The 27817-nt window shown below is 44.2% G+C and overlaps 1 protein-coding gene and 1 non-coding gene across 4 annotated transcripts in view; one reads left to right on the top strand and one right to left on the bottom strand.

The window, feature by feature from the left end:
- The window catches only part of Clasp1 (cytoplasmic linker associated protein 1), a 223879-nt gene that overhangs the window by 51054 nt on the left and 145008 nt on the right, over positions 1 to 27817 (top strand). For all 3 annotated transcript variants that reach the window (XM_027417839.2, XM_027417836.2, XM_035445987.1), the window contains exons 3-5: positions 23504 to 23582; positions 25251 to 25354; positions 26509 to 26600. In XM_027417839.2, coding sequence (XP_027273640.1) covers positions 23504 to 23582; positions 25251 to 25354; positions 26509 to 26600 — 275 coding nt within the window. The remainder of the gene's footprint in view (positions 1 to 23503; positions 23583 to 25250; positions 25355 to 26508; positions 26601 to 27817) is intronic.
- On the bottom strand, positions 22791 to 22916 carry LOC113834840. Its single transcript, XR_003485866.1, has one exon. It is a non-coding gene; the product is annotated as a U4atac minor spliceosomal RNA (small nuclear RNA).

Raw genomic sequence — 27817 nt, 5'->3', positions numbered from 1 at the left:
AGCTGTGGCTTGATGACCACATGGGAAGAATAGGGAAAACATCCTTTAAGGTACAGGACTTTTCAGTGGGTTAGCACTCTGTTCTAACAGTTTCATAGGTCTAAGTTTAGAAGGAAAACATTTACTTATCTTCTACCTAAGAACAAAAGGGTCTATTGGGAGGGAGTGAAATGATCGCAGGGACTGGATTTCATAGCACCTGCCATCTTTCACTCTGCAGTCACTTCTGTGAAGAGAGTGTAACTTGGAAATTCAAGGTCATCTATCTGATAGCTATTAATAAAGGGACACGTGGGTAAACAAGGTGACCCTTCTTGCTTTACGATTTTTGGTTTGGAGGTCAGGACAGGGCTCTGATTGTGAGCTGAGACTGGAGAAAAGGCTTTTTGACTGATTGAGGGCATGGCCTTTCATTTCTAAGTGGTTAGAAGAATTGATGGTTCATTGTTTGTTCATTCCTAATGACATGGATGGTGTTCTCCTCAGACTGGAATGTGGCTTTTGGCAATGACTCTGCATCACAGTAGCTTGAAAATAGCAGTCTGTAGGTACCAAATGCATGTTTTCCATGCATGCACTGTGTCTGTGTATCCGTGAAAGAAGTGTGTAAATGAAAGTTCTTTTAATTGTGTAAATGAAAGTTCTTTTAAGTGTGTAAATGAAAGTTAAAAAATTACTTGAAACAGCAAGTGATGGCTTTCAAATTGGGATAAGGCTTTGTTGAGCAAATCCAGCTCTTTAGCTTCACTCATCCACCCACCCCCCACCAAGGATTTTCATCTGGGTGCTGTTTAACATTGAACTTAAATATCTGTAGAAATTCTGCATTTAGTATATGAATTGTTTTGATGAGTTTTGCCAGCTAAATGAGCAAACACGGGTGTGAATTTATCTTTTTTAATTACTCATTTACTACATTTTAACATGTAGCATAGCGCGCGCGCACACGTGTGTGTGTGTGTGTGTGTGTGTGTGTGTGTGTGTGTGTGAGAGAGAGAGAGAGAGAGAGAGAGAGAGAGAGAGAGAGAGAGAGAGAAAGATTGCTGTTTTTTTTTTTTTTTTTTTTTTTGGTTTCCACTTCAGAATTTTGAGATAGAACATGGTAAAATATGCTGTGGCTAAATGTACAAAGTTGATTAGCAATGCAGAAGAACAAGCCAAATCTGACTTTGGTTTGGATTTTACTGTACAGTGGAAGGAGTAATTCCGGAGAAGCATGAGTACATAGTGGGCCATGAGGCAGACCAGCGGGTTCTTCTTATGGATCCTGTGACTTAGGAGTGAATGCACTATCCCCCTACTCCACCTTCACCCCTGCCCCCTCCCCAGTGACAAAGTAGCCTGAGGACTAATTACAGTTGTATTGGGGTTTGCCAGGGACTAGGGGAGATGATGGGGAGTGTTAATAGGATGTTTCTTTTCTTTCTTTCTTTCTTTGTTTTGGTTTTTGACACAGGGTTTCTCTGTGTAGCTTTGTAGACCAGGCTGGCCTCAAACTCACAGAGATCCACCTGCCTCTGCCTCCAGAGTGCTGGGATTAAAGGTGTATGCCACCACCCTGGGGATGTTTAGTTTTTAATATCTGTTTGACTCAACCTAGAATCCCCAAAGTTGAGGACTTGCCTGGTTTGGTTGGCCGGTGGGCATGCCTGCAGGAGATTGTCTTGATTGTTAATTGATGTCTGAGGGCCATCATGAGTGGCACCATTCCCTAGGCAGGGGTCCTGAACTTATGAGACAGGAGAAAGCTAGATGAAAACAAGCAAACAAAGCAAGGACATGGATGTTTCTTCTCTTACTGCTCTGCCTGGATGAGTTTCTGCCTTTACCTTTTAAGTTGCTTTTTGTCCGTGTTGTGGGAATCTTTCTGGAATAAAACACTCCGACACTAGTGAGAGTGAAAGACAGATGTCAGTGTTGCACAGAAGCTAGGACAGCTCCTGAAAGGCTTATCCCAGGTTCAGTTTGTGTTCTCATTTTATATTCCAAAACCACAGGTGGGGTGGACAAACAAGCAAGATTTTACCGGTGTGTGTGTGTGTGTGTGTGTGTGTGTGTGTGTGTGTGTCAGTCAGCATGTTTTTTAAAAGCAACAGCCCAGTGTTTTCACTATTTCTCCAGGTCATTCAATTAATTTATTCTATTCTAACAGTTTAGCTGTTGTTCCAGTAACAAGTTAAGTTATGCTTGGCAAAAAGGTAATACAGGCAGTGTTTTAAGTAAATCACTAAATAAATAAATAAATCATCCAGGCATGGTAGTGTATGCCTTTAGTTCCAATACTTGGGAGGCAGAGACACCTGGATCTCTAAGTTTGGGGTCAGCCTGGCCTACAATGTGAGTTGCAGGACAGCCAGGACAACACAGAGAAACCCTGTCCTGTGGGAAAAAAATCAGTATCTAATAATTAGTCTTTTCCACCTTATTCTGCTTCATCAGTGTGTTTTGTCACAGCAACAGAAGAGGAGCTGGGCAGAGGATAAAGCTCTGTGTGGGAAGAAATCTGAGTGCATGTGAAAAAGCATACTTCAGGGTTTAGCAGCTCCTTAGTCCTCTCATAACAAGTCACAGAGACGTCTAGTCCTATGAGAATGCTGAATTTCATGGGCATTTGACAAAGCAAATGTATTCGTTCTCTGAAGGAGAGTAGAATAGAGTATATGTAATTAGATGCTCTTTAGATAGTCTGCAGAATAGAATTAGTATATACACAATTATTTTAAGGGGAGTTTATTAGATTGGCTTACATGACTCAAGGCTGAATAATCCCACAGTGGTTGTCTGTGGGCTGGAAAGCTGGGCAAACAATAGCTGTTAGTCTAAAAAGCTGGACACCTCAGAAGAAGAGGACCAGTCATACAGCCTTAGTCCAGTGCCAAAGGCCTGAAAGCGCCCTGAAGGGTTTCGGGTACACGTCTGTGTTCAAAGGAATCTGCCATTCCCAAGCCAAGGCATCAACAGAAAATGTACTCAGTCAAGAAGGCTCAGTATGTGTTCTGTGTGCTTCTGTTTTTCCATTCATGCTCCAAGCCTTTGGGGGGGGGGTACAGTCCACATCGAGGATTTTCTTCTTCAGGTAGCTGACTCTTATGCCAGGCATCTGGAACAGCCTACAGACAGTGCACATGCTTTACTGCTTTTCTAACAGCTATCAAGCAAGTCCTGTTGACACCCAAGATTCGCCATTACTGGAAAAAGGCATATAGTTTATCATTCTCCTATCTGGAATGTCCCTAGGAAGCATAACCTAAGGACATTGGTAAATTGTATTTTTTTTTTAAAGATTTTATTGTATTTATATTTTATGTGTATGAATGCTCTGTATGTATACCTGCAGGCCAGAAGAGGTCATCAGAGCCTATTATAGGTAGTTGGGAGCCACCATGTGGTTGCTGGGAATTGAACTCAGGACCTCTTGAAGAGCAGTCAGTCTTCAAGTCCAGCCCAGTAAGTTGTATTTTCAAAAGTCAGTTTGCAGGGAAGAGCTGGAGAGATGGCTCAGCAGGTAAAAATAGGTGGTCAATGGTCATCAAGTCTGCCCTACTTACCTGCAGAAATCATTATTTAAGTTTTCTTTCTTTTGCCCTTATCCTTTGTGGTCTCTGAGCTTCAGAATCAGACACATTTCTGTGCTTGTTTGCTAAGCAGTTGGCTCCAAAGCATCCATCAAAAATCTTAAAAACAAAACGATAACACCAAGCTGTCTTTAGGGCTAGAGAGATGGGTTAGTGGTTAAAAGCACTTGCTGCTCTTGCACCCTTGTCAGGTGGCTCACAGTCACCTGTAACTCCAGCTTCACAAGGTCTTCGACCTTTTCTGGACTCCCTGGCTGCATGCACATACATTGTGGGGAGTAAAGAAATGTAAAATACATTGTGGGGAGACGAGACCTTTAGGGTGGTGGAGACAGGTTCAGTGGATAGGAGTTCTTGATTTGCAAGCATGAGGACCTGAGTTAGAATCCCCAGCCCATGTGCATGGCTGTATGGACTCCTAATCCCAGTATTGGGAGGGTGGAGACAGGTGAATCCCAAGAGCTTGGCGATCACTTAGCCTAGTTGAATGGTAAGCTTCCAGTTCAGTGAGAAACCCTGCCTGATGATATGGTGAAGTGTGAAAGAGGAAGGAGACACCTGCTCTGGCCTCTGCATGTGCATGCATAGGTGCATACACACCTATACACTCAGATATAACACACACACACACACACACACACACACACACACACACACACACACACACACACAATCTTCTTTTGAATCAATGTATGAAATGATATGTTTCTCATGTGCAATATATTGTAAATACGTATGTGCTGTAGAATGGCTAATTGAACAAAAGGCTAATGATATGCACATTATCTCATCCAGTTAATTTTTTTAATAATTACATCATTTCCCCTTCCCTTTCTTCCCTCTAAATTCTCCCATATATCCCCCTTGTTCTCTTTCAAATTCATGGCTTCTCTTTTCATTAATTGCTGTAACATGCATATGTATATGTACACATGTGTGTGAGTGTTTGTGTGTGTGTGTATATATATCCCTAAATACAACCAGCTCAGTGTAATCATTTGGATGTATGTTTTCAGGACTGACCATTTGGTACTGGATAACCAGTTGGTTTGCTTTTCCCTGGGGTAGGCAGCTTCCCCTGCTCTTAGCATCCTCAGTTGCCTGTAGTTCTTTGTGTCCTCCCATCCATTCTAGCATTATTATTAGCCTATTGTTATTGTCCTTGGTCCTGCTGGTGAGACTTTATGGTGTAGCTTCTGACATTACCAGGAGACAATCTCCCAGCAAATTCCAGCCATGCTTCTTCAGGGCCCCCTCAGCCTTAGGTGCAGGAGTGTTTTGTGGATGTATCAATCGGTACCAGGCTTCACAGTTCTGCATTTTGATTGGTTGTGGTTTTCTGTAATGATCTCCATCTGTTGCATAAAGAAGCTTCCTTGATGAGGGCTGCGGACTACACTTATCTGTGGATATAAGGACACGTGTTTAGAAGATAGCCAGGGATTGTGCAGGTTTAGTAAAGTGGTGGTTGTAGGTTCTCCTCCAGGATCCATGACTTTACCAGCCCTGAGTAGTTGGCTAGGTTTCAAATATCAGTTTTTGCTTGCATGTATGTGCACCACATGTGTACCTGGTGCTCCTGGACGTCAGAAGAGGGCATTGGGTCCTCTGGAATTGGAGTTATGGATGGTTGTGAACTGCATGTGCATGTTGGGGATCAAACCCAGGTCCTTTGCAAGAGCAGTAAGTGCTCTTAACCCCTGAGCCATCCTACCCCATCTACTGAAATTTTGTGTCCTTTCTTCTGTACTCACCTGCAACCAACCATCCTTCTTGTCAATGATCCTCTTACTACTGGTGACCCCCCATTCTTCTCTGTGAGATCTTCTTATTGTTTGTGGGTCTGCTCTGTGGCCATAGCAACAGTGATTCATAGGACATATGCTCAGGGGCTTTTGTGTTTTTGTATTTGTCTGCTAAGTCTCTGTACCTTTGAATTTGAGGTTAGAATAGATTTCATCTGTAGTTATAAGAATGTGAGTTATCATGTGTAACTATAGGTTATAGTATAGAGTAGTCCTTCGTAGAAATGGTTACACGTAATAGGAGAGGATGGATATACAGGTGAAATAAAATATGATTGCTTTAGTTTCAACTCCAGTGACTGTAGAAGCAACCATGATGCATTGGGCCAACCAGTGCAATAATGTCATCTAACAGATGTCTGAAAGAATGAGAATGGATGGTTCAGTACATATTCCTAGTATTCCAAGAGTACTTTGAATTGTCTTTAAGTTCCCTGAATGCTTGGTGGGTTGTCTTAGCTCATTGTCACTTTGTTTGCATAGTCCTTTGTGGAACTCAGGTCTTCTGCTTAGAAAATTGTTTCCATGAGCTCTGTAGAAAAGGTTGGGGATTTAGCTCAGTGCTAGAGTGCTTGCTAAGCCACTGCAAGGCTCTAGGTTCTCCCCAAGAGTTTTGGGTTGGGGAGGGGCACAAAAATCATGAGCACTGCAGAGTGGTTGCAGTCCAGTCCTGGGTTAGGGGACAACTTGCAGGTGTTGGTTCTTCCCTTCCGTTATGTGGTTCCCTGGGACTGAACTTAGGTCATCAGGCTTGGCAGCAAGCTCCTTTATCTGTTGAGCCGTCTTGCCTGCTATCCCTGGCCTTTTTCATTTTCTAATGGGTGGGAAGAAGATGGCCAGTGAAGCTTAAGAGGTTTGAAGCTACCCCGCTTCCTAACCTCCTTTGATCATGTTTAGACTTGAGGCATGACTAACCACCCATAGTACAATCTAGAGTTAATTTCTTATGTGTCACATGTTCTTTACCCCCAACATACACACCAATTGGCAATATGCTCTTTTTCCTCAATAACCTGTATTTCCTGCTGTATTCAGAGTGCATACCTCTTTGAAGATAGCAGAAGAGCACAAGGAAAATGTGATTGTTAATTACTTGAAGTCTGCCCTTCATGCCTCCCTGTCTTTTTGTCAAGCCTGTCTGTGACACAGTACTCAGATGCCAGTTCTTGCCCGGCTTGTTGAAGTTTTTCAGCTAGTCTTTCTAGGCCAAGTAAGCTTTCTAATACACTTGACTGTGCATTCCCTGGATTCACAGGAGCCTTGAGTGTCTGCTGTCTAGAGACCAAGGACCAAACACCTGAGCATGCCTGTCTGGAGCCCTCTCAGGGTCTCTCCACGCATGCCATTCGGTGCTCCGTCTCACCGCATTCCCTCCATTCTGGGACACATTGAGCAGATATCGTTCCCAGCAGTAGTTCTTTGGCTGCCTGGATCGAATCTCCTTAGGTCTGCTGAACACTTTTGACTAACTATGTAGCGTATGTGCTCTGGCTCCTGAGAAGTCTGGGCTGCTTCCTGATTGAAGGAACTGACATAGCAGTTGCTGCTTTATCCCCTTAGCATAGTTCACTTTGCTAGACCATAATTGTCTTAAATTATGGCCTTTTGCATATTTGTTTCAATTCTATTGCCCATGATTTTGCAGATGAAGACTTCCTTTTTATTTATCCTTGGGTTTCTGAACCCCTTTCTTGCCCAGAAGGACCCAGTGTTGCAACTGCTTATTAAATTAAGCTATATTTGACCGGATATTAAGTGTCTCTTGCTTGCTTTTATTTGTGGTGGTTCTTTCTCTCTCTCTAATTTGCTTTGTTCTAGAAAAACAAAAACAAAGTAAGGGGGTGGTAGCACACGCTTTTAATTCCAGCACTCTGAGAGAGAGGGGCAGGCCGATCACTGTGAGTTCAAGGCCAGGGTGGTCTGCAGAGTGAGTTCCCGGACACCTAGGACTAAAAGAGAAACCCTGTCTCAAGAAATGAAACAACCCTCACCCCAAACCAGAATTCCCTTTTAACTTAAAAACCATCCCTTTGAATGTGCCCTAAAGCTGTGTAGTGGTATGAGCAGCACTGCTGTAATATGAATTGGTAGCGATGGAACTTTCGGGAAATTGGATGACTTTTCATCTTTCTTGATGATGAAGTGGGATGAGGATCTGACTGAGCATCATCCTATCTAACAAATCTGGAAGATCGGTAGTGGTTGGCTGATAACTACCTTGACATCATCATCCTCTCTTACAAATCTGGAAGATGGGTACTGGTTGACACCTATACTAGTGTTCTTTGCATTCCTGTGATAAAGGTCATGACCAAAAGCAACTTGGGAGGAGAGGATTTATTTAATTTAGATATCCCAAATCACAGTCCATTGAGATAGGCCAAGGCAGGAACTGAAACAGAAGCCATGGAAGAATGCTTTTACTGGCTTGCTCAGTTTGCTTTCTTATACAGTCCAGGACCACCTACCCAGGGATGGCGCTGCCTACAGGCTTGTCTACAGGCCAGCCTGATGGGGGCATTTTCTCGGTTAGATTCCTTCTTCTTGAATGACTCCACCTTGTGTCAAACTGACAAAAAACTAACCATCTTGAAGATAGCAATCGAAGACTAACTTATTAATTAGTTAATTAATTATGGCCCATGTGATACTTAGCTTGATTGTCACCCTAGCAGTGTAGAATCACCTAGTAGGAGATTCTCAGTGAGGCTCTCAGAGATCAGCTTGTGTGGGGCTCCAAAGTTAATTCTGTTCTTATTTAACACTACACCTTCCCACTTGCCCTGGATTTCTCCTGAGATCTCAGATAGATACAGGAGAGTTAAGCAGAGATGTATTCACCCATCTTAGAAATGTTGCTTTTTGTGAAAAGGCATCTAGATGATTTAGGAAAGAAAGAGAAACTATTTCTTTAGAACAGATGCAACTTGCACACATCTCTCTGGGTTAAATATTATAGCTAAGTAGTTAATGTGTGGCATGAACAGAGTGCCTGAGTTCAGAACCTTCTGGAATTGATGGATCTGGAGCTGGACCTTCAAGGTAGGTAATATTTTGACAGGAGGAAGTCCACATTTCAGTGGCCTGAGCAAAAATGTGGCAGCTAGAGTGGGCTGGGAAGGCTATTGTCACATGCAATGAAGTATTGGGGTACTGTCCTTTCCTGTTCCTGGAGGAGGGTGGAATGCAGGGCTTTGTTTTGCTCAGGGTAAGATGAGTACTGAGTTATGAGAATGCTCCCTCACTGTAGTGCTCAGATAGTATTCCATGAATGGAAGAAGCTGGCACTGCAAAAACAGCTAAATGCTCATTAAATGGTTCTTGGGCTCCTGGCTGTGCTGTGATTTCCTGCAAATTATTTTCATTCATTGTCAGCTGGCTGGCTAGTTGCTGTTGCATCCCCCCTTACTTCATGAGCGGGAGAGTTGACATGTGAAACTGGGTTATTTGGGATGAGAATTCAAAATTTTCTCTGAACTTTGCTTCCTAGAAAGGTAGGTAGTGCTGGATCTGAAGGATATGAGTGCCACACAGCGGTGCAGCTCAACTAGGTTTCAAGCCAGCCAGGGGTCTTCAGGGGCATTTTAGCAATTCCTAGGGAGTTTCAAGTTATGTGGTATCCAGCATGGTGTTCAATGTTGCAGAAATCACCTTGACTGAGGTGAAATATGGTTATCATCACCAAAATGACCATTAGCATTTAAAAGTAACTTGAAACTGGACTTGTGCTCAATAAACCCTCTCTCCCATGCCTTTGCTTGGGGACTTTGGATTTGCTTGACCAGAGACATCCTTAATTACAGACGCCTGAATGTTAGGCCAGTAAGTGAGGTATCCTTAGTTCTCTGTCCATAGATCTACCCAATAATAGCTTTATAAGGGGCCACAACCATTTCTACCATGTGCTTGCATTTTGCAAACTGGTAGTGTTTCTCTCTCTCTCTCTCTCTCTCTCTCTCTCTCTCTCTCTCTCTCTGTCTCTCTCTGTCTCTCTCTCTCTGTGTGTGTGTGTGTGTGTGTGTGTAGGTGTAGGACCACTTTAGTGCTGGGTTTTTGTTTGTTTGTTTGTTTTTATTTTTTTGTTTTTCGAGACAGGGTTTCTTTGTGTAGCCCTGGCTGTCCTAGAACTCATGCTGAACACCAGGCTGACACTGAATCCAGAGATCCACCTACATCTGCCTCCTAAGTACTGGGATTAAAGGTGTGTGCCACCACTACCCAGCTTTTATTCAACTGTATGTGTTTTGCCTGAGTCTATGTATATGCACCATGTACATGCTTGGTGCTCACTGAGGTCAGAACATGGTGTTGGATCTTCTGGAATTTGAAGTTAAGGATGATTGTGAATCAATATGAGTGTTGGGAACTGAACCTGTCAACTCTGAAAGTGCAACAAGTGCTCTTAGCCCCCGAGCCATGTCTTTGCTCCCATGCTTATTTTTTTTTTTTAATAGATAATGGAGAGCCAGACTCAGATCTTCACGTTTGTGTGGTGAGCTCTGTACTGACTGAGCTGGCTTCTGAGTACTAGTGTTTTTAAACCAGAGCACACTCAGCCTGCCATACCTGTAGGTCCTACATCTTCGGACACAGCCCAGCCTGAGATGGAAAGAAAACTCATCTGTAGCATATGTACAGACATGCTTCTTTGTCACAGTTCCCTAACCTGTACAGCTTTTACGTAAGATGCACATTGTAGCAGGAATTATGGATAAGACACTGATTAAAGTCTACAGGAGGCTATGACTAGGTTACATGCAGATACTATTGTGTTTGTTTCTTTTAAAACTATTTTCCTGAAAGTAGTGGTTGAGAGCACCTGTAGGACCCAGGTTCTATCCACATACCTACATAGTAGTTCATTGCCATCCATAACTCCAGTAACAGGTGACCAGATCCCGCTGTTGACCTCCATTCACGGAGACTGTATGTGGGGCACAAAATACATGCAGGCAAAACATGTCAGTGTACATAAAATAAGCCTAATTAAATACGCACAGTCATTTTTATTATATGGTGTTTGTGTGTGTGTGTGTGTGTGTGTGTGTGTGTGTGTGTGTGTGTGTGTGTGAGTGTGTGAGTGTGCGTGCACACCTGGGTCCATGCCATGGCATGGCACACATGTGAAAGTTGGAGGACAACTTGTGGGAGTTTCTCCCCTTCTACTACATATGGGTCTCCAGTGTCAAACTCAGGTTGTCAGCTTGATGGTAAGGACCTCTACCCACGGGCCATAACTTTGTTTTTTGTGAGAAAAAGTCACATGCTATAACCCAGGGTAGCCTGGAAATGGCTGTGTGGCCCAAATTGGTCTGGAATTTAAGATAGTTTTTCTGCTTCAACCTGTTAAGTTTGGGTCAGGCTGTTGTGACATTGTATCTCAGGGACTTGAGTATGTGTGTACTGAGATGTTCTCATGGATGCAGAAGGATAGCTGCATGAAACAGAAAGCTTACAGTGTGAAATAATTGTATTGTTTATGAGGCAGTGCCCAGCTAAAAAATGAATATCCATGTCATACACCAGTCATGTGACTTCATAGTGGACCCAAGAAGCACCGGAGGCCCCACCAGCAGTCTGCATTCACTTCCTCCCATTTCTCTCTTGCACACTACAGTCTCCACTCTCCAGATCCTGTCTTTACGGTTTATTGGCTGGTCTTGTTAAAACTTTCTGGTAGATTGGATTAAAGCAGTGAAATGTAAGAAGGGAGCTGGAGGGCCATTAATAGGATTCACAGCTGTCAATCTCAGAGGGGAGCCTGGGTCAGAGCCCAGAGCCAGCCCAACCCTGTTCCTTCCTTGTTTCTAGCCTTCTTTGAGACAGTCTCCTTTTTGAGCAGTTTCTCCTCAAAAGAACTGATTGCGCCAGGCAGTCATGGTTTATGCCTTTAATCCCAGCATTTGGGAGGCAGAGACAGGAGGATATCTGTGAGTTCGAGGTCATCCTGGTCTATAGAGTGAGTTCCAGACAGGCTCCAAAGCTACAGAGAAAACCTGTCTTAAAACAAAACGAAACAAAAAAGGAACAGACAGATTCTAGGTTTTTGTTTACTGCCTTCCCTGAGGGTGACTTTGAACAAACTGACCCAAACCAGGAAAGGACTTTAGAGGAAGTTGGGGACTCTTATTCCTTGAGTATATTCTGAGTCTCAGTGTTGCATTGGCGTTTAGAATGGGCTGCAGATACAGTCATGCTTGGTGATCTTTGTTTGAGTTACTGTGCCAGTAATGGCCAGAGTTGGAGCATCCTGGTGAAAAAGGCCCTGGGCTCACAGCGTGGAGTGTCAGCTGTCGCTGCAGCTCTCAGTGGGGTGACAGCCTTTTTCTGCCAAGGGAGGGATGGACATGGAAGGTCACAGCAAGTTCAGAGGGAAAGTAGCTTTGGGCAGAGCTTTGGCCGACTGTGGATATGGAGGCTGCTTATTTCATAGCTCATTTAGAGACAGTGCATTTTGTTGTTGTTGTGTTAAATGAAGCCAGGTATATCTTCTAGGGGACACACTGCTGTGGAGGGTGTGACTGCTTCCTGGAGTAGCAGGGCAGGGAGCCCTGGGTAGGAATAGCAGGCAGGTTGCAAGGACTGAAGAACATGGTCATAGCAACTACTCATCCTCCCTTTATCAAGGGAGACACAGATGATCGGGAATTTGGAGCCGAGTAAGACATGTGATTCAGCCCCAGGACTCATGTCCAGTGAGACTGTGTGTTCACTTTGCTCATGGAAGTCTTCACACATACTTCTTGTCCTACTATGGCAGAGCTCTCTATTGATCTTCAGAACTCCAGATGTGGGCGATTAACTATTTCTTTGTAATAGGAGGCAAACTCATGAGTACTCATCACAGATGAGCCTGAAGTATAGAGTTGCCTGCCTGGCTTCTTCACGAACCATAGACTTCCTCTTCTGCCTTCCTCACCTGTTAGGTCATAAGACAACTTGCAAGAGTCGCTCTCTCTTTCCACTGTGTGGGTTCCTGGGTTTGAACTCAGATTGTCAGGCTTGGCAGCAAGTGCCTTTACTCCCTGAGCCATCTGGCTAGCCCATTATACAGTTTCTATACTTCTGCTTTGCAGCCTCTTGTCTATCTGCATTCTCTTGCTTATCGTAGTGTGCCTGTGCTTCTTGTCCCACAGTGGTCTGCAGAAGCCCGAAGGGTATTTTAGGACCTGGGGTGTCAGATTCTGACTTGTGTCTTCCCTCACTTCTCTTCTGCGGTTGTGTGTAGGGAAAGAGAATCATTCGCTGACGAGCTGCTTGTGACCTCCCTGCCTCCCCAAGTCCTCCAGGGTGTTTGCAGGGTGATCTAAAGTGCTTCTGTCATTTTAATGGCTGTCAGGAAAAAGGCTGATAAAAAGGTCTTCTGAACTTCTTGTCTTTAGCTTTGCAACTCTGGTTACAGTGTTGCCGAAAGAGCTGGACTTTGGAGCCTTCCTCAGATATGGAAGCAGGTGACAAAGCTGTTGCTAAAACAGGGAAATGTCTAAAGCCCTTCTGCCTTTCGAAACTGTGGCAGTGCTTGGCTCTGTGTTGTTGAGGACAGTCATGAACTTGGCCCAACACAAAATCATAAACTTATTTAAAACATTGTGAGATCTTTGTGTGCATGTGCGTGTGTGTTTATGTTTATCAAACATGAACTTTGTAGACGATAACCTTATCTTGTGATGTCAAAAGGTTGTTCTTGCCTGGCCCTAAGACCTTCAGTAATCCTTCCATGGTTTTAAGTTAGGGCATAGCAATTAATGGAAATCAAGCCAGTATGCAGTCATAATAGGAGATTGCTTGCCAGCCCTGGGGGGTTGGGGGGGGGATAAGTGACAGGGTCTCAGGCAGGATACACTCTGCTTTCTAAAACCAAGCTTTTATACAGAATGGATAATGTTAAATGTTATCTCAAATTTGCTTTTCATCGTGGCTTAGTCTGCACAGTTATTTCATTTAAAATAGTTATATTGTGTACCTTTAAACATTTAATTAAGTGTGTGTGTGTGTGTGTGTGTGTGTGTGTGTGTGTGTGTGGTGTGTGTATCTATATGAAGCAAAATGAGAGGCAAGCCTTTGGGAGTCAGTTGGCAAGCCTGTGTCCACCATGGGTCCTGGGTATTGAACTCAGGTTCTCAAACTTAACAGCAACCCTTTTTCTTGCTGAACCATCCCACCTGCCAGTGAACTCAACTTTCCATCTCTCACTCATTCTTTGCTTATTTTTCCTAAAGGTGGTTCCCACTTGTTAATACTTATTACTTTTGAAATCATGACCAGATAGGAGTAGGAGATAGTAGAAAAGAAGCTGACTGGTTGGCATTAGACAGACAACCCTAGGAACACTGTGGGGCAGGCAGGTGGCAGCTTATGTGATCTTGGGGTGTGATAGTTGCAGGTTAAGGAAGCCAGGGAGAAGGGAAGACCAAGCCCTGTTGGGGGACCCTCCATTAGCCACTTGTACTTAAACCTGGAAGGGATTGGTTGGTTAGTTGAGAGGAGGAGGCACTCAGGGGTTGGGAAGCCACGTGGAGAAGGGGCAGTGCTATAGGGCGGTTTAGCTGGGCCTGAGTTGAGACTACAGTTGGGACTTAGAAATTAACTCAAGGTTGGCTTAAAGACTCAGCAGCTAAGGTGCTTGCTGCCAAGCTTGACAACCTGAGTTCGATCCCTAGCACCCATATGGTGGAAGGAGAGAACCAACTCCTAGCATGTTGTTCTCTGACCTTCACACCTGCTTGTGCCCCTTGTAATAAATGTGCAATTGTAATAAAATTAAAAATAAAGTTATGCTTGTGTGTCATAACATTTCACAGTAGAAGGGATGTGAAATTAATCTAGAGCTTCGTGGTTGAGAGATAAAGGAGCTGAGGCCTGGAGAGACAGGTGACTTCCTTTTCAAATGTTGTAAGCACAAAACCAAACAAAGGAGAGGATTTTCTGAACCCATACTAACACTGGCATTGAAAGAGAAGACTTGGAAACCAACACTTGAATGAATAAGACATGCAGGGTAAAGCACAGTGTAAGTGAAATTTGCCTAGTGTATTTCTCTGCTTGGTTTGATCCTCCATCAATAATAGAAGAGTTTGGGATAGCTCCAGTGTGGAAAAGTTTCCACTCTATATTGTTCTGAAATTGGATGTTCTTCTAGGGTTCTTAATAATTCCCCTCCTCCTGTTCTTACATTTTACCTTTTATTTTTAATTCTGAAACAGGGTTTCTCTATGTAGCTCTAGCTATCTTGGAACTCGCTCTGCAGACCAGGCTGCTCTTGGACTCACAGAGATCCCTGCCTCTGCCTCCGAAGTGCTGGGATTAAGGGTGTGTGCCACCATCACCTGGCTCCTTTTTTTTTTTTTTTTAACGGAGTCAAGACTCCATCAGTGTTGGAGCAACTGTCTCTACTCTTGTGTGCTGTTGGGGTTGTTCTTGCTGGATGATGGTATGTATGTATGTATGTATGTATGTATGTATGTATGTAATATATGTATGTGTGTATGCGTGTATGCATGTATGTGTGTATGTATGTATAGATTACTGACAAGTAGAATATAGGAAAAGGTGTGTGCAATGGGAGAAGGACCATACCTCCTAGGCTGTGTGCTATGTACTTAATTTCAAAATAGCTCCCTTACCCTGAAAAGGATTCATACCTTTCTGCCAAATTTATTGAGCACATGAACTGGTGGGCATAGTCAGCCCCAAGCTACCCGCCTGCCAGGCTTTTGAGCTGATTCCAGCCCTTTGCTGTAAGTCTTAAAGAGAAGGCAGGGCCTCCAGTCTTAGGAGGACCTGGTGTCTAGGCCAGAGACTGTCACTGGGACTGTGGACGTTCAGTTTATATGAGGAACAAACATTTCATCCTGAATAGACCACAGAAGGCAGAACACATGTCTGATGTCAAGCTCTGTTTTAAAAGTTGTAGGCTTCCTAATGAAAGCAGGCTGACCTTTGGCTTTCCTGATACCTGCAGACTGTTGTAGATTGTTTAGCTGGGAGTCTGATGGTCTGACATGGGGGAGAGAGTGAGCAAGCATGTGCTCTAGATCTCATTGTTGGTTTTGTTTGTTTCTTCCCTTTACTATATGGCATAGAGCTGGGCATGGTATCTGAGCCTGTAGTCTCAGCTGCTCAAGAGTCTGAGATGAGAGGCGTGACACTGTCAATTAATTATTAATTATCAACCAGCCAGTGCTAAATAAACTCACTTCTTTTCTCAGTCCCAGGACTTGCCTGACAGTCCTGATGGCCCGAATTTTCCCGTGGCAGTGGTTGGGTGAGGTCAGTGCTCTGCACTGCTGTACATGCAGGAGGGGGAGAAGAGTCAGGGTAGAGGCATACAGTCAGTGACTCCCCTCTCCTCCCAGACTAAACACCCTGTATCTTAATCCTGATTCTTGAGTAATTAAGGAAGATGGATTACAGAGGACACCTTTATTGTTTTTCTTTAACTTGTATTACTAAAAATTTGAAATATACTTAAAGTGGAGAGAAGAATGTCATAATTTGTACACAGCTATCACCTGATTTCATGACTATTAGTTAGTTACTTGTTCTTAGAATGCCTGCTAGTGCCGAGGTCAGCTCTGTTCCGGTGTACATGACCTTGGAGCTGAGGGCCCACTCAGATGAGGGGCCCTCTTCACCCTGCTGAGAAAACCAGTCTTCCTTTTCATTCTGGCAGCAGCTTGGGAGATAGCTCAGTTGAGCAAGCACAAGGAGCCAAGCTTAGTCCCCAGACCTGCATAAAAAATCTGGGTGTCTCAGTGCTGGGAAGCAGGAGACAGGTGGATGGCTATGACTGAGAGCTTAACCTACTTGATCAACTTGAGGCCAGTGAGATTCCTTTGTCTTGGAAAGGTGGACAACACATGTCTTAGTGTTCTAATAATGTGAAGAGACACCATGACCACAGCAACTATTACAAAGGAAAGTATTTAATTAGGGCTGACTTACAGTTCAGAGATTTAGTCTGTTGTCACCATGGTGGAAAGCATGGCAGCATGCAGGCAGACATGGTATTGGAGAAGGAGCTGAGAGTTCTACATCTGTATCAGCAGGCAGCAGGAAGAGAGACACTGGACCTGGCTTAAGCATTTGAAACCTCAGAGCACACCCTAAGTGATTCACTTCCTGCAACAAGACCACACCTACTCCTACAAGGCCACACCTCCCAATAATGCCCCTTCCTGGTGACCAAGTATTCAAATCTGTGAGCCTATAGGGACCATGCTTATTCAAACCACCACAGCCCCTGAGTTAGAATAAGGCCTGAGATTGTCCTCTGGCCTCCACACATTGACAGCAGCACACACCAAGTCTTTCCAGATATTAAGAATTTCATTATGATCTTTTCTTAATTTTGGAAAATTTGTGTGCGCTGTGTGTCTGTTATATGTGGTGTATGCATGTGAACATGGGGGTGGGTGCATATGCAGAGACAGCAAGACATTGGAGTTCTTCTATCATTTTCTCCTTATTATTGTCTTAAATCTCAAGTTTATATATGCTTGTCCAAGATGAAAAGTTGGTTTCTCCAAGTTGCACACACTGAACACAATGCTTGTATTGAAGGTTTATTTTGTAAGTAGAGTCATACTATCTATAGTGTTCTACAGCTTTAACTCTGTAACACAGGTTTATCTCCATGTTAAATGTCTGTCAGTCTGTAGTGTTTCTTTCAGTAGCTGCTATGCATTAATGTGTATACATATATATTTAATTACATTTTTATTTTATTTATTTTGTGTGTACATACACATGCACGCATATATGTGTGTAGGCACAAGTGTTGGGGACAGAGGACAGCTTGTGGAAGTCATATTTTCTTTTTGCACTCTGGGTCCTGGGGATGGAACTCAGGTTGCCAGACTTGGCAGCGAGTGCCTTTGCTGGCTGAGCCATCTCTGTAGCACTTGTCCTGTTATATTTTAATTAACCCCTTCCTTTAAAATGATTGAAAGATTCCTGTATATATTTAACTGAGCATCTTACATGGGCAGAATACATTTGTCAAGACCATAATAAAAACCGAAAAGGACGTGGTTCAACACTACTATTCATCTACCAGCTTTATTGGGCTGCTTCAGTGCTTTTGTTGATAGCTGTCTTCTCTCTTCTTGAATTCATTCCAGAATACCAGGTCAATAAATCATTGTGACGGTGGTGGTGGTGGTGATTTTAACTGCTTCACTGAAATGTAATTCGCTGTTAGAAAATTCATTCTTTTATATAACATGCAGTTTATTGTTCTTCTGCATATCAGCAGTTCTAGAACCAACATTGTTTAATTAAAATTTGCTAAATTTATTTGTGTGTGTGTGTGTGTGTGTGTGTGTGTGTGTGTGTGTGTGTGTGTGATTTTCACACGTGCCACAGTATGCATGTGGAGGTCAGAGGACACTTACAGGAATCTATGCTTTCTTTCCACCATTGAACTCAGCCCATCAGGCTTGGCTGCAAGTGCCTTCACCTGCTGAACCATCTACTGAGCCACTATTATCTAACTTTAAAATCTTCATTTTCTGAGGAAGGAAGTCCATAGTCATCAGCAGCCATGCTCTATGTCAGTACCTGGCTGTGTCAACCATTAGCCACCTTACTGTCCTGAGTATTTTCCTGTCACTATCCTAGATATTTCTTAAGCGCCATACAACATGTGTCCATTTGTGTCCAGTTCATTTCACAGACAGGTACTATTTGCAAGTTGTTTCATTCATGTTTTGGTATGAATTTAGCATACATCATTTCATTATTCCCAAATGCTCATTGTAGAGATGCGCCATATTTTGTTATTCAGTTGTCGTACATGTGGCTTGATTGATTCTATCTACTGACTGTTGTGAATAACTAGCTGTGTTTTGAACATTTGTATATTGTTGTGTAGACAAAGCTTTTCTGTTCTCTTGAGTATTTCTCCAGGAGTGGGATAACTGGGACAGAATTTCTCTCATGGTTAATACTGATGAAGTATGAGACTGCATTCTATTACAGTCCCACTAGCAGTATTTGTGGGTTCCAGTTTTTCCATGTCCTTGCCACTGGCTGTCATCACTTCTGAGTTTTGTCATCTGGATTTCTAAAGATCCTTTGTCTTGGCCCATGTGGGTCGCATATCTCACGAGAGATACCTAGCCCACCTCCACCCCAGTGACCTGGATCTAAAATCTTTGGGTTTAGATAAGGCCCAGCTGAAGTTGTGGGAGAGCTGGCTTACATGGTAAAGTCTGGGGCTCTAAATTCAGTTTTGCCACCCTCATAAAGACAGAAGGAGAGAACTGAGTGCACAAAGTTGTCCTTTGACCTCTGTGCATGTGCCACTCCCCCACTATGCATAATAATAATAAATATGGAGGGAGAGGCCATGGGTGGAGTTGGAAGGAGGACAGGGAAGGGGGAAGTGATGTGATTGTATTTTAATGAATGAAATATGGACCGAAGGATGTATGTCAGAAAGTATTCATATTTAACTTGACTTTGAATTCAAGAGAAAGATTTTCCAAGGGAACAACAATTCTCAGCCACTGCATGGTGACTCACAACCATCTGTAATGAGATCTGATGCCCTCTTCTGGCATGCAAGCATACATGCAGACAGAATACTGTATACATAATAAATAAATCTTTATACAAAATATTCTAAGTTCTTGGAGCTTATGTTCTGTTTGGAGAAAGAATCAATTTACAAGTCAACCTGAATACATTTTGCAGAAATTTGGAAAACTGTTTACCAGCAAGAGAACAGTACAGTGTGGGAGGGAGGCTGTATCGAATGAGGAGGTGTGGGTAGGGGGTTGTGGGCACCATGAGCTCCACGCTCTGCCCTGGTGTTACGGCTGCCCTGCACCCCTTCCATGGCCTGCCTCATTTCTCCTTGCTCATTTAAGTTTGGAGCCAGCTGTGCTGCAGGGTAGCCAGAGTCTTGGTGGCTATTGAAATAACTAACGTTTACGAAATGAAAGCTTCTGGTTTCCATTTGCACTGTTTACATTTCTGTGTTTGTATGTGTGCACACACATGTATGAGTGTGTGCACATATGCTTCTGGCAGCCAGATACCAACCTCGGGTATCATCCTTGGTTCCTCTTTTTTTCTCTCTTTCTGTTTTTGAGACAGGGTCTGTCACTGTGACCCAGGTCTCACCAAGGAGGCTAGGCTGGCCGGCCAGGGAGCCCTAGTCATCTGCCTGTCTCTGCCTCCCCAGCACTGGGATTGCAAGTCTCTGGCAACAAACTACAGTGCATGCTGATGAGTGAAGGCAGGTCATCGTACCTGTGTGACAAGCACCGGGGCTATTGCTTCAGCCCTACATGTGGCAGTGATTGCTGTATTGGACTAGATCATCACAGAATACTTGCCATTTTGATGTGCTGTGCCAGGCACATCTGACTTCCAAACACAGCTTCCTAAGTCTGCCTGGCACTATGATTTCACCTGACTTTTTGTGGCCATAGTTGCCTCCTATGAAAAGAAGTGGTTTGATGATGCAATGTCCGGAGTCCTGTTCTAATAGTCACATCTCTGTAGGGGCAGCAACTGGCAATAAGCTTATAACAAGTCCTGTAATTTCTCCAGATGGTCTTCCAGACAAGGATTTAAGAAAGAGCCAGCCCAGTGGCATTAGTATGACCACGAGTGTCCAGGAATTCCCTAGGTGACTGCTCTGTCGGACAGCTCTGCCAGACAAGTCCTCTCCTTTGTGCATGTGTGGGGCTTGACTCCCATTACTTCCAAACTTACAGGTTTTTCCTCTTGGGTTTGCATTGTGCACTTAATCTTGAAGTTGGAAGTGAGCTCAGAATAGAGTGCTAACTAATTTCTCTTTAATTGATAACAGGCTACAGCTGAACAGTAGAAGGAACAACTCAACAATGTATAGAGATCAGTAGCATGTATCCCAACAGAAACCCTCTTCCTGGCCCTAACACCTGCTTTACTGATGAATGGGTGGGCTCCTTATGGATACCTACTGTGTGCCAGGCATATTGATAAAGCTTGCCAACCCTCCTGTGTGCTCTGTAGGGTAGATATATTGTTAGGTGGTGCTTTTCAAAGTTGGAGATGAGACATCTGGCAAGGGGGTGGTTGAGCCTGGTCTCCAATGAGTCTGGGCTTAGGGAGCCTATGTGCTTTTTCAGGACCTGGCATTATCAGGGCACCAAAGAGAGTCAGGAGACTTGGGAGGTCATCTGGTGTTGGCTGGGAAGCGTTGTGACTTGCCCAAGGTCTGAAGCTAGCTGGGCAGAGGTGAACAAGCCTGAAAGCACCAGGTCTGTGTATAATGTGGTGGAGCTGCACTGAAAATGGCCTTGACATAGTGGGAAGACTGATTGTTTTAAGCATAGTGGGCGTGGATAATCGTGGTTTGCACTGCCTTGCTTCTCCCAAAGTGCCTTAGGGATGAGAGAGTCAAGTATGCCCTGCATCAGTCTGGTCCCTTGAAATCTCCTAGCCCAGGAGCTGGAGCTGAAGCTGAAGCTGTATTGCTTGAGCCCGCTGTATCACGGGAGGCATTCTCCTTTTATTCCCTCTAGACACTGGAGTGACCCAAGGGTGTTTATCTAAAAATAGCACTGTTCCACGGCTCTTCCGGGCTTGCCTGGTCAAAAAAGTGCCCCAAATGCTTGGGCCTGTGTCCTTTTCTGGCTGCTGGTAGATTTCTCTGTTAGCAATCTGCTTGTGAACTAATGGCACCTGCCTTTGTCCCTCTGTTCTGTAGTCAGCCCTGGTGTCCAGTAGGAGGGAGCTCTGTATTTCTACATATATTCTACATATATTTACCAGGCTATCAAGTCCTTGCTGAAGGGGAAGCCAGGTGTGGAACTGTGTCCCTGTAGTCACAATACTTTTCTGTTCGGCATATCCAAATTGTCAGTGTCACTCTTGTGTTTCGGGAACATTTTTAAGTAGCTAAGGGCTTCCTTAGCACACTCGAGTCTCTCAGAATACCAGCCAGTATGACTGCCAAATGATTCATGGAGGGCATCCTATACTCTTGGACACTGGATGCCAAAGGCATGTTTCTCATTCTGAGTGTGAGATTTTATTGTGCTCCTCAGTACAGTGCACAATTTCAATTGTATAAATTGTTTATTTCAGGAATTTGTAATGTGTCACAGAAAGCACAGTTGTGACTAAGGAGGATAGAAGACAAGTGTGACTGACTTTAGGATGCATTTTATGGATAAGACCGTGTGTTGAACATCCACTCATCTGTTAGGCTATGTGTAGAAATGATGCCATTGGTGAGGGTACACACAGCTCCTGACGCCGCTTTACCTCTTTTGCCTTTATGTCCAAAGCACATTGACACCATTTTCCACTCCCACCAGCAGTGTACAGCTCCTATTTCTTTACACTGTCACTTCTTCCCTTCCCCTCCTCTCCCCTCCCCTTTCTCCCCCTTTCTCCCCTTTCTCCCCTTTTCCCCCCTTTTCCCCCCTTTCTCCCCTTTTCCTGTGTAGTAGCCGCCTAGTGAATGCCAGCTGTTGCTTTTCGCCAAAGCGTCTGTGTTCTCCGCTTGCCTCCTTGTGCTTTATTTTGGATCTTTCCCTGACTCCCCTCCTGTTTAAGTTTTCTTGTTCTGTGTACAGTGCACTTTAAATAGAGTCCATTCATTGACTCTTAATTTGGTCTTTCGTTATTGGGTTCTTTCAAAAAAAAATATCTTTGGAATGCTATTTTCTTCTTCCCAGGCAAATCATGAGGTTACAAAAATTTTTGATGCCTGGGTGCCCTTTTCCAGGGGATGATGGCCCTATGAGAAGGGGAACCAGTTTCTGAAAGGTTGTCTCTAGAATTTTGTGGTCAAGTTAGATCTCTTTTATCTTTTCCTAAGGAAATGTCCCCTACTACACCTGGGACTTCTATCCAGGATACCTATTATATTTAGTTTCCCTCCTTTTCTCCCTCTTACCTTTGTCAATTTCTCAGATATCAGTGGAACATGATTTGAGTTTACCTTATGTTTTTCTTGTGATTACCCATGCTTATAAACTTTGGAGAGACTGTCACAGACCTGAAGTGTATATCACATTATATTTAGCTTACATCGCCAGCGTGATGACTTAGCATTGTTCATATTTATCTTGGTTACCTGGATGAGGTTTATCAGGTTTCTGTACTCCCTTACCTACAGTGTTCTGTAGAAGGGAACCAAACCAGGAAAATTTACATGCTATGGTTCAAAAGTAAAACCAGTATTTTGAACTAAAAGTTTCTTAAAAAGAAAATGGCCATAAATAAACCAATTCTAAAACAACGGCCCAGGAAGAAAGACTGCCCTCTAGCAGGAAAACCTAATGACACAGCATTATAATGGTAACATCTGCCACTGCTGCCCTCTAGGAGACAATGGTGGAAACACTAAGCCACTAACTTAGTTATTCTTAAACTTTAAAGCCAGAAAAGGAGGTTTTGTGGTTTTTCCAAAAATTGCACCAAGGTAAAGCAAAAGCTCTAACCGATGCAGGTGTGTTGTTAGGCGTTAGCAGTACTGCCCTCACTATGCGTTCATTGGACAGTAGCGCAACCCCAAGAAAAGGATGGTTGCTCGCTCGCCCGCGCGCCCGACAGCCAAGAAACTCCAGGCCCGGGTGGGGTTGTGGTGACCATCGCGGGAGGGGATTTCTACCTCAGCCTGCGCGGTGGACAGTATTTTCTACAAGAATAGTTTACAATGCCGAACACCCTCTCTGCTTTCCTGAAACTCCCGAGGGGCTTACAGCCGCCTGCTCGGCTTTACCCAGAAGGCCGTGCGCCACACGTCTGAAAATTTGCATACCCGCCTCTCTGGGCGGGGCCAGAGGGAGGTTTAGTGTTGAGACCTGATTAATTTGCATACGCAGCGGCGGGGCGGGCCGGGCGGGGCGGGCGGGGGCGGGGGCGGGGCGGGCGGGGCGGGGCCCGGCCCGTGATGGGCTCCTGTGGGTTGAGCTGCTTCTATTTCAGTGGAGTTTCGCCTTGGTGAGTTTTTCTTCCAAACCTTAACTAGTTTTTTCGTGCCGAGCATCCTTTCCTGGCCAGCCCAGCTCATCGTCTCAGCCATTAGGCTCTCGGGGCTGTGCGACCGCGGGGACAAGATATGCTGGCACTACCTCACTGCATCGCTCACGCTGTGCCTGTTTCCCATTGCAGGTGGTTCTCCTGGGCATGGACATCCTGTCTGCACTGGTGACAAGGCTTCAGGACCGGTTCAAGGCACAAATCGGCACGGGTAAGCTGTGACCAGCAGACTCTCAGCCTCTCCAGCCTCTCTGGACTCACCCCACATCACGGATTCACTCCCTCTAAACTGACACCTTTTACCTCTAATCCTGAAATAGTCCTTCCTTCTGTGACTTTGAATATGAAATACTACCAATTGAGGACTTTATGCAAGAGTAGCCATCAGACTTGATGCCAGCCAGTGTATATTGTCCCCAGCCCCTCCCAAGAGGCAGTTTTCTATTAAGAGTCCTACAAAAAAAAAAGGAGCCAGTAGGATTTTCCGACAGTTTAAATGCCACAAAATCAAGGTGTTTCTTGGAGGCAATGTAAACAGGAAGGAGTTCTGTTTATGCAACTGTTTCTGTAGAAGAATCTCTCCATCCCTTTTTCTTATTTCTGTTTTGTGTGGGCAGTGGTTTTAACCCATGGCCTCTGTGTCAGTCAAGCACTCTGACCACTGAGCCACACAGAGTGTTAGCTGGAATTTTCCAGTAGCGTTCATCATGAGTGTTTATCCTTTTTCTTTTCTGTAGCTTTGGTCAGTGTGCTCACTGAGAAAGATGGTGGGACCATCTAGGAATTTGGTGTTTGGACCATTTTTCATTTCCCTCCTACATTAGCTTAAGACTCATGGATTCTCACAAGAAGCCTAATAGGCATGGGATAGGAATGGGCGGGCTGTCCCATGCTTCAGTGTATAGATGTGGTGTGTGTCTTATGGTGCTATAAGTAAAATGTACCCAATGCCAGTGAAGCATGTTGATCCCCTTTGTCTTCAGATAGGGCCTGTTTAATGTTTTTATTAGCACATGTCAATTATAAAGCATTACATTTTATACATTATATATATATATGTATATATAAAATATATATATACCTACTCTTGCAGTTACCTCTGTTCCCCTCCCCTCCTGCTGATGCCATTCCTTTCCCACCTAGTTCTCTTGCTTTCATGTCTTTTTTTTTTTTTTCTCCCATGACCACTGAGCTTCATTAGGCTTGTTTACAGAAGCATGGGTGAAGGGTTGTTTTGGGGTAATGGCCCTTATCCATAGTGTAACTACCAATGAAAATGTCTCTCTCTCCCATCAACAATTAACTGCATCTAAATCCTCAGGGAAGGGGAGGTTCTTGGGAGTGCTCCTACTTTCCTTCCTTCCTTCCTTCCTTCCTTCCTTCCTTCCTTCCTTCTTCCCTTCCTCCATCTGACACTGGGTGCCTTATATCCTTGGCTGGCCTTGAACCTTCCATGCAGCAAAGGAAGACCTTATGACTTGATCCTGGTCCTCCTCCCTCGTGATCCTCCTACCTCTATGTCCCGATGCTTACTCAGCTCTTTCCTTCCTTCAGGTTTTCTTTGTGTCACCCTTGCATGCCAAAGCCTTCTATTTTAATATTTTATCGGGTTCCGGATATGTTGGGATGTGACTGGAGTAAAGTGAGTGTAGAGACAGTCTGCCTAAGTACAAGGTTCTGCCAGTGTCTGTGCTTATGAAAGTGGATTTCGGCAAGGAGAGTGGAGAGAGCTCTGACCAAGGATGGGTGACTTTGGAATAACTGCGTATGGAATAGGCTTTTTGAATTCCTTATTTGGGCCAGCTTACTGCAGATGAGCAGTGGGTGACCTCAGATCCCCAGATCTTTTTCATTTAATCATTTCCATTTTGGTTTCCAGTGTTGCCAAGTCTAATAGACAGACTAGGAGATGCTAAGGACTCCGTGAGGGAGCAAGACCAAACCCTGCTGCTAAAGATCATGGATCAAGCTGCTAACCCCCAGGTAGGACAAGAGAAGCTCTCCTGTATGCACAAACAGTGTTCATGCAATTCCCTGGGCTCAATTTCTTTTAAGCTGGTGGGCTAGAGATTGTCTTGGTTAGGGTTTCTGTTGCTTCCACAAGATACCATAACCAAAAAGCAAGTTAGGGAAGAAAGATTTTATTCTGCTTACACTTCCACAGTACTGTTCATCTTTGAAGGAGGTCAGGACAGGAATTTAAACAGGGCAGGAAGGATCCTGAAGGCAGACGGTGATGCAGAGGCTGTGGAAGGTTACTACTTACTACCTTGCTTCCCATGGCTTGCTCAGCTTGCTTTCTTTTAGAACTCAGAACCAGCAGCCCAGGAATGGTACCACCCTCTGGCATTGATCACTAATTGAGAAAATGCCTTACAGCTGGATCTCATGGAGGCATTTCCTCAACTGATGCTCCTTCCTCTGATGACTCTAGCTTGTGTCAAGTTAACATAAAACTAGCCAGTCCAGCAATGACCATTCTTATAGCCCACAGTCTCTCATATGAGAGATTTAAATATATGACTAGAAAAATGTATCATTTGAATAAATTAGTGGGTTGATTAATCTGTCATGCCCTTTAGCTTACTTATGACACTGGCTCTCCCTTTCTCTGGTAAGGGGTAGCTGGTGGTATCTGAGGAGCCAGTAGGCCTGGCTGGGACCCTGGTTCCTATATGACAGCGGAGCTTGCTTGAATGGATGGGCCCAGCCCTATCATCCAAGTTCCCACTGACCATTGTCAGGGGATACAGCTGGGGCAGCCAACAGCAGTTTTCCAGGGGAGATAAAACAATATGGGGTGAGCCTCAGTGAGGAGGGTGAGGAGTAGAGTGCATGCTTGCTGGTTTTGGGGTGTCCTGTTCTCAGTCATAAAATGGGGTAATTATACCTCCTTAGGGGTATGGGGGGAATCAGTAGTGTTACGTAAGTGCACATACTTTTCACACTGCAACTGCATGTGTTTAATAAAGTTTAATTCCCTGTCCTACATCAGTGTGATTGTGAGAGGACCCTGGGGGCCGGTGGGAATGGGGCCAGTTTAGTTCCTGTGAAGAGGCTCGTATTCTGTTGCCTCCTTCCTTGCTGTGAAGGGCTGCGAAATCCTTACCCTCTCACCTGTTCCTTGTCATCTGCAGTATGTGTGGGACAGAATGCTTGGAGGCTTCAAACACAAGAACTTCCGCACGAGAGAGGGCATCTGCCTCTGCCTTATTGCAACACTCAATGCGTAAGTCTGGGGTGAACCTGCAAAGTGTGCTTAGCTAAAGCTCTTCCCCCTGCCCCACTTTTTTCTGAGACGGGGGTTTCTCTTTAGCTTTGGAGCCTGTCCTGGAACCTGCTTTGTAGGCCATACTGGCCTCAAACTCAGAGATCCGTCTGCCTCTGCCTCCGAAGTGCTGTGATTAAAGGTATTCATCACCACTGGCCAGATTTTTATTTTTTATTTTTTTTAAGATAAGGTCTCATATGGTCCTCTGGTCTTGAACTTCATTTGTAATTGAGTTTGTCTTGAACTTCTGGTCCTCCTGCCTCCACTCTTCAAGAGCTGGGCTTACTGGCACAGGCCAACATGGGTCCTATTTCTTTGGTTCCGGGGATGCTAGGCAACCATTCTATCTGAATTATATTTCCAGCTCCTTGGCTAAAGCTTTAAAACAAAACAAAAAGCATCACCACCACCTTTGTAGATCTGGTAATTAGATCTACTGGTAGCTGTAAAGAAATATAGTGGGAAGCAGCTCCTTCCCTCTACCTGACCAGTGTAGGATTTCACACAGGATGGTGTAGCCTTCAGTACCTTGTGGAAGTCTGGGTGCTGCTCACAGAACTTGTCCACATTGCCACCCACTGCCCTTTTGTCACACACTTTATAGCCTGTGGCAGCCACTAACGGGGACTCTGACTCTATGATCTTGTCACATCAAACTGTTATTCACGTGGAATCAAGCCTTGAGCACCCTCTCAGGGTTGGCTTCTCGGTTCCCACTCAGTGAAGTTCCCTAGCGCTTGTACTGTATGTCATTGATGCTGATAATTCAAAAGTTTTACTGCTGAGTAGACTCTGTAGTTATAGTATCTATACTGTAGTATAGATTATGTGGTATAGAATATATGCTATAGATGTAGTCTAATTTATTTGGCTGTTCATCCATTGAAGAAAATGTGGGTGACTTCAAGTTTGGGCCTCTCGGGAGTAAAATTGCTATGGATATGTGTACAAGTTTCTGCACAAGTGTAAATTTTCAGTTCTCTTGAGTAAGAGTACAATGGAAGGCTCATTTTCTAAGCCCATTTTTTGTTTGTTTGCTCATTTATTTATTATGTTTGGGAGTTTTGCCTGCATGTATGTCCATGCACTATATGAGTGCCTGGTACCCTTGGAGTCTAGGAGAGGGTATTAGATCCTCCTGGAACTGTAGTACAGATGGTTGTGAACTGCCATGT

Source organism: Cricetulus griseus, chromosome 5 (assembly GCF_003668045.3).
Source record: "Cricetulus griseus strain 17A/GY chromosome 5, alternate assembly CriGri-PICRH-1.0, whole genome shotgun sequence".
NCBI lineage: Eukaryota > Metazoa > Chordata > Mammalia > Rodentia > Cricetidae > Cricetulus > Cricetulus griseus.
Note: the sequence above shows the minus strand (reverse complement) of the source record. Positions and strands in the feature narration are given on the sequence as shown.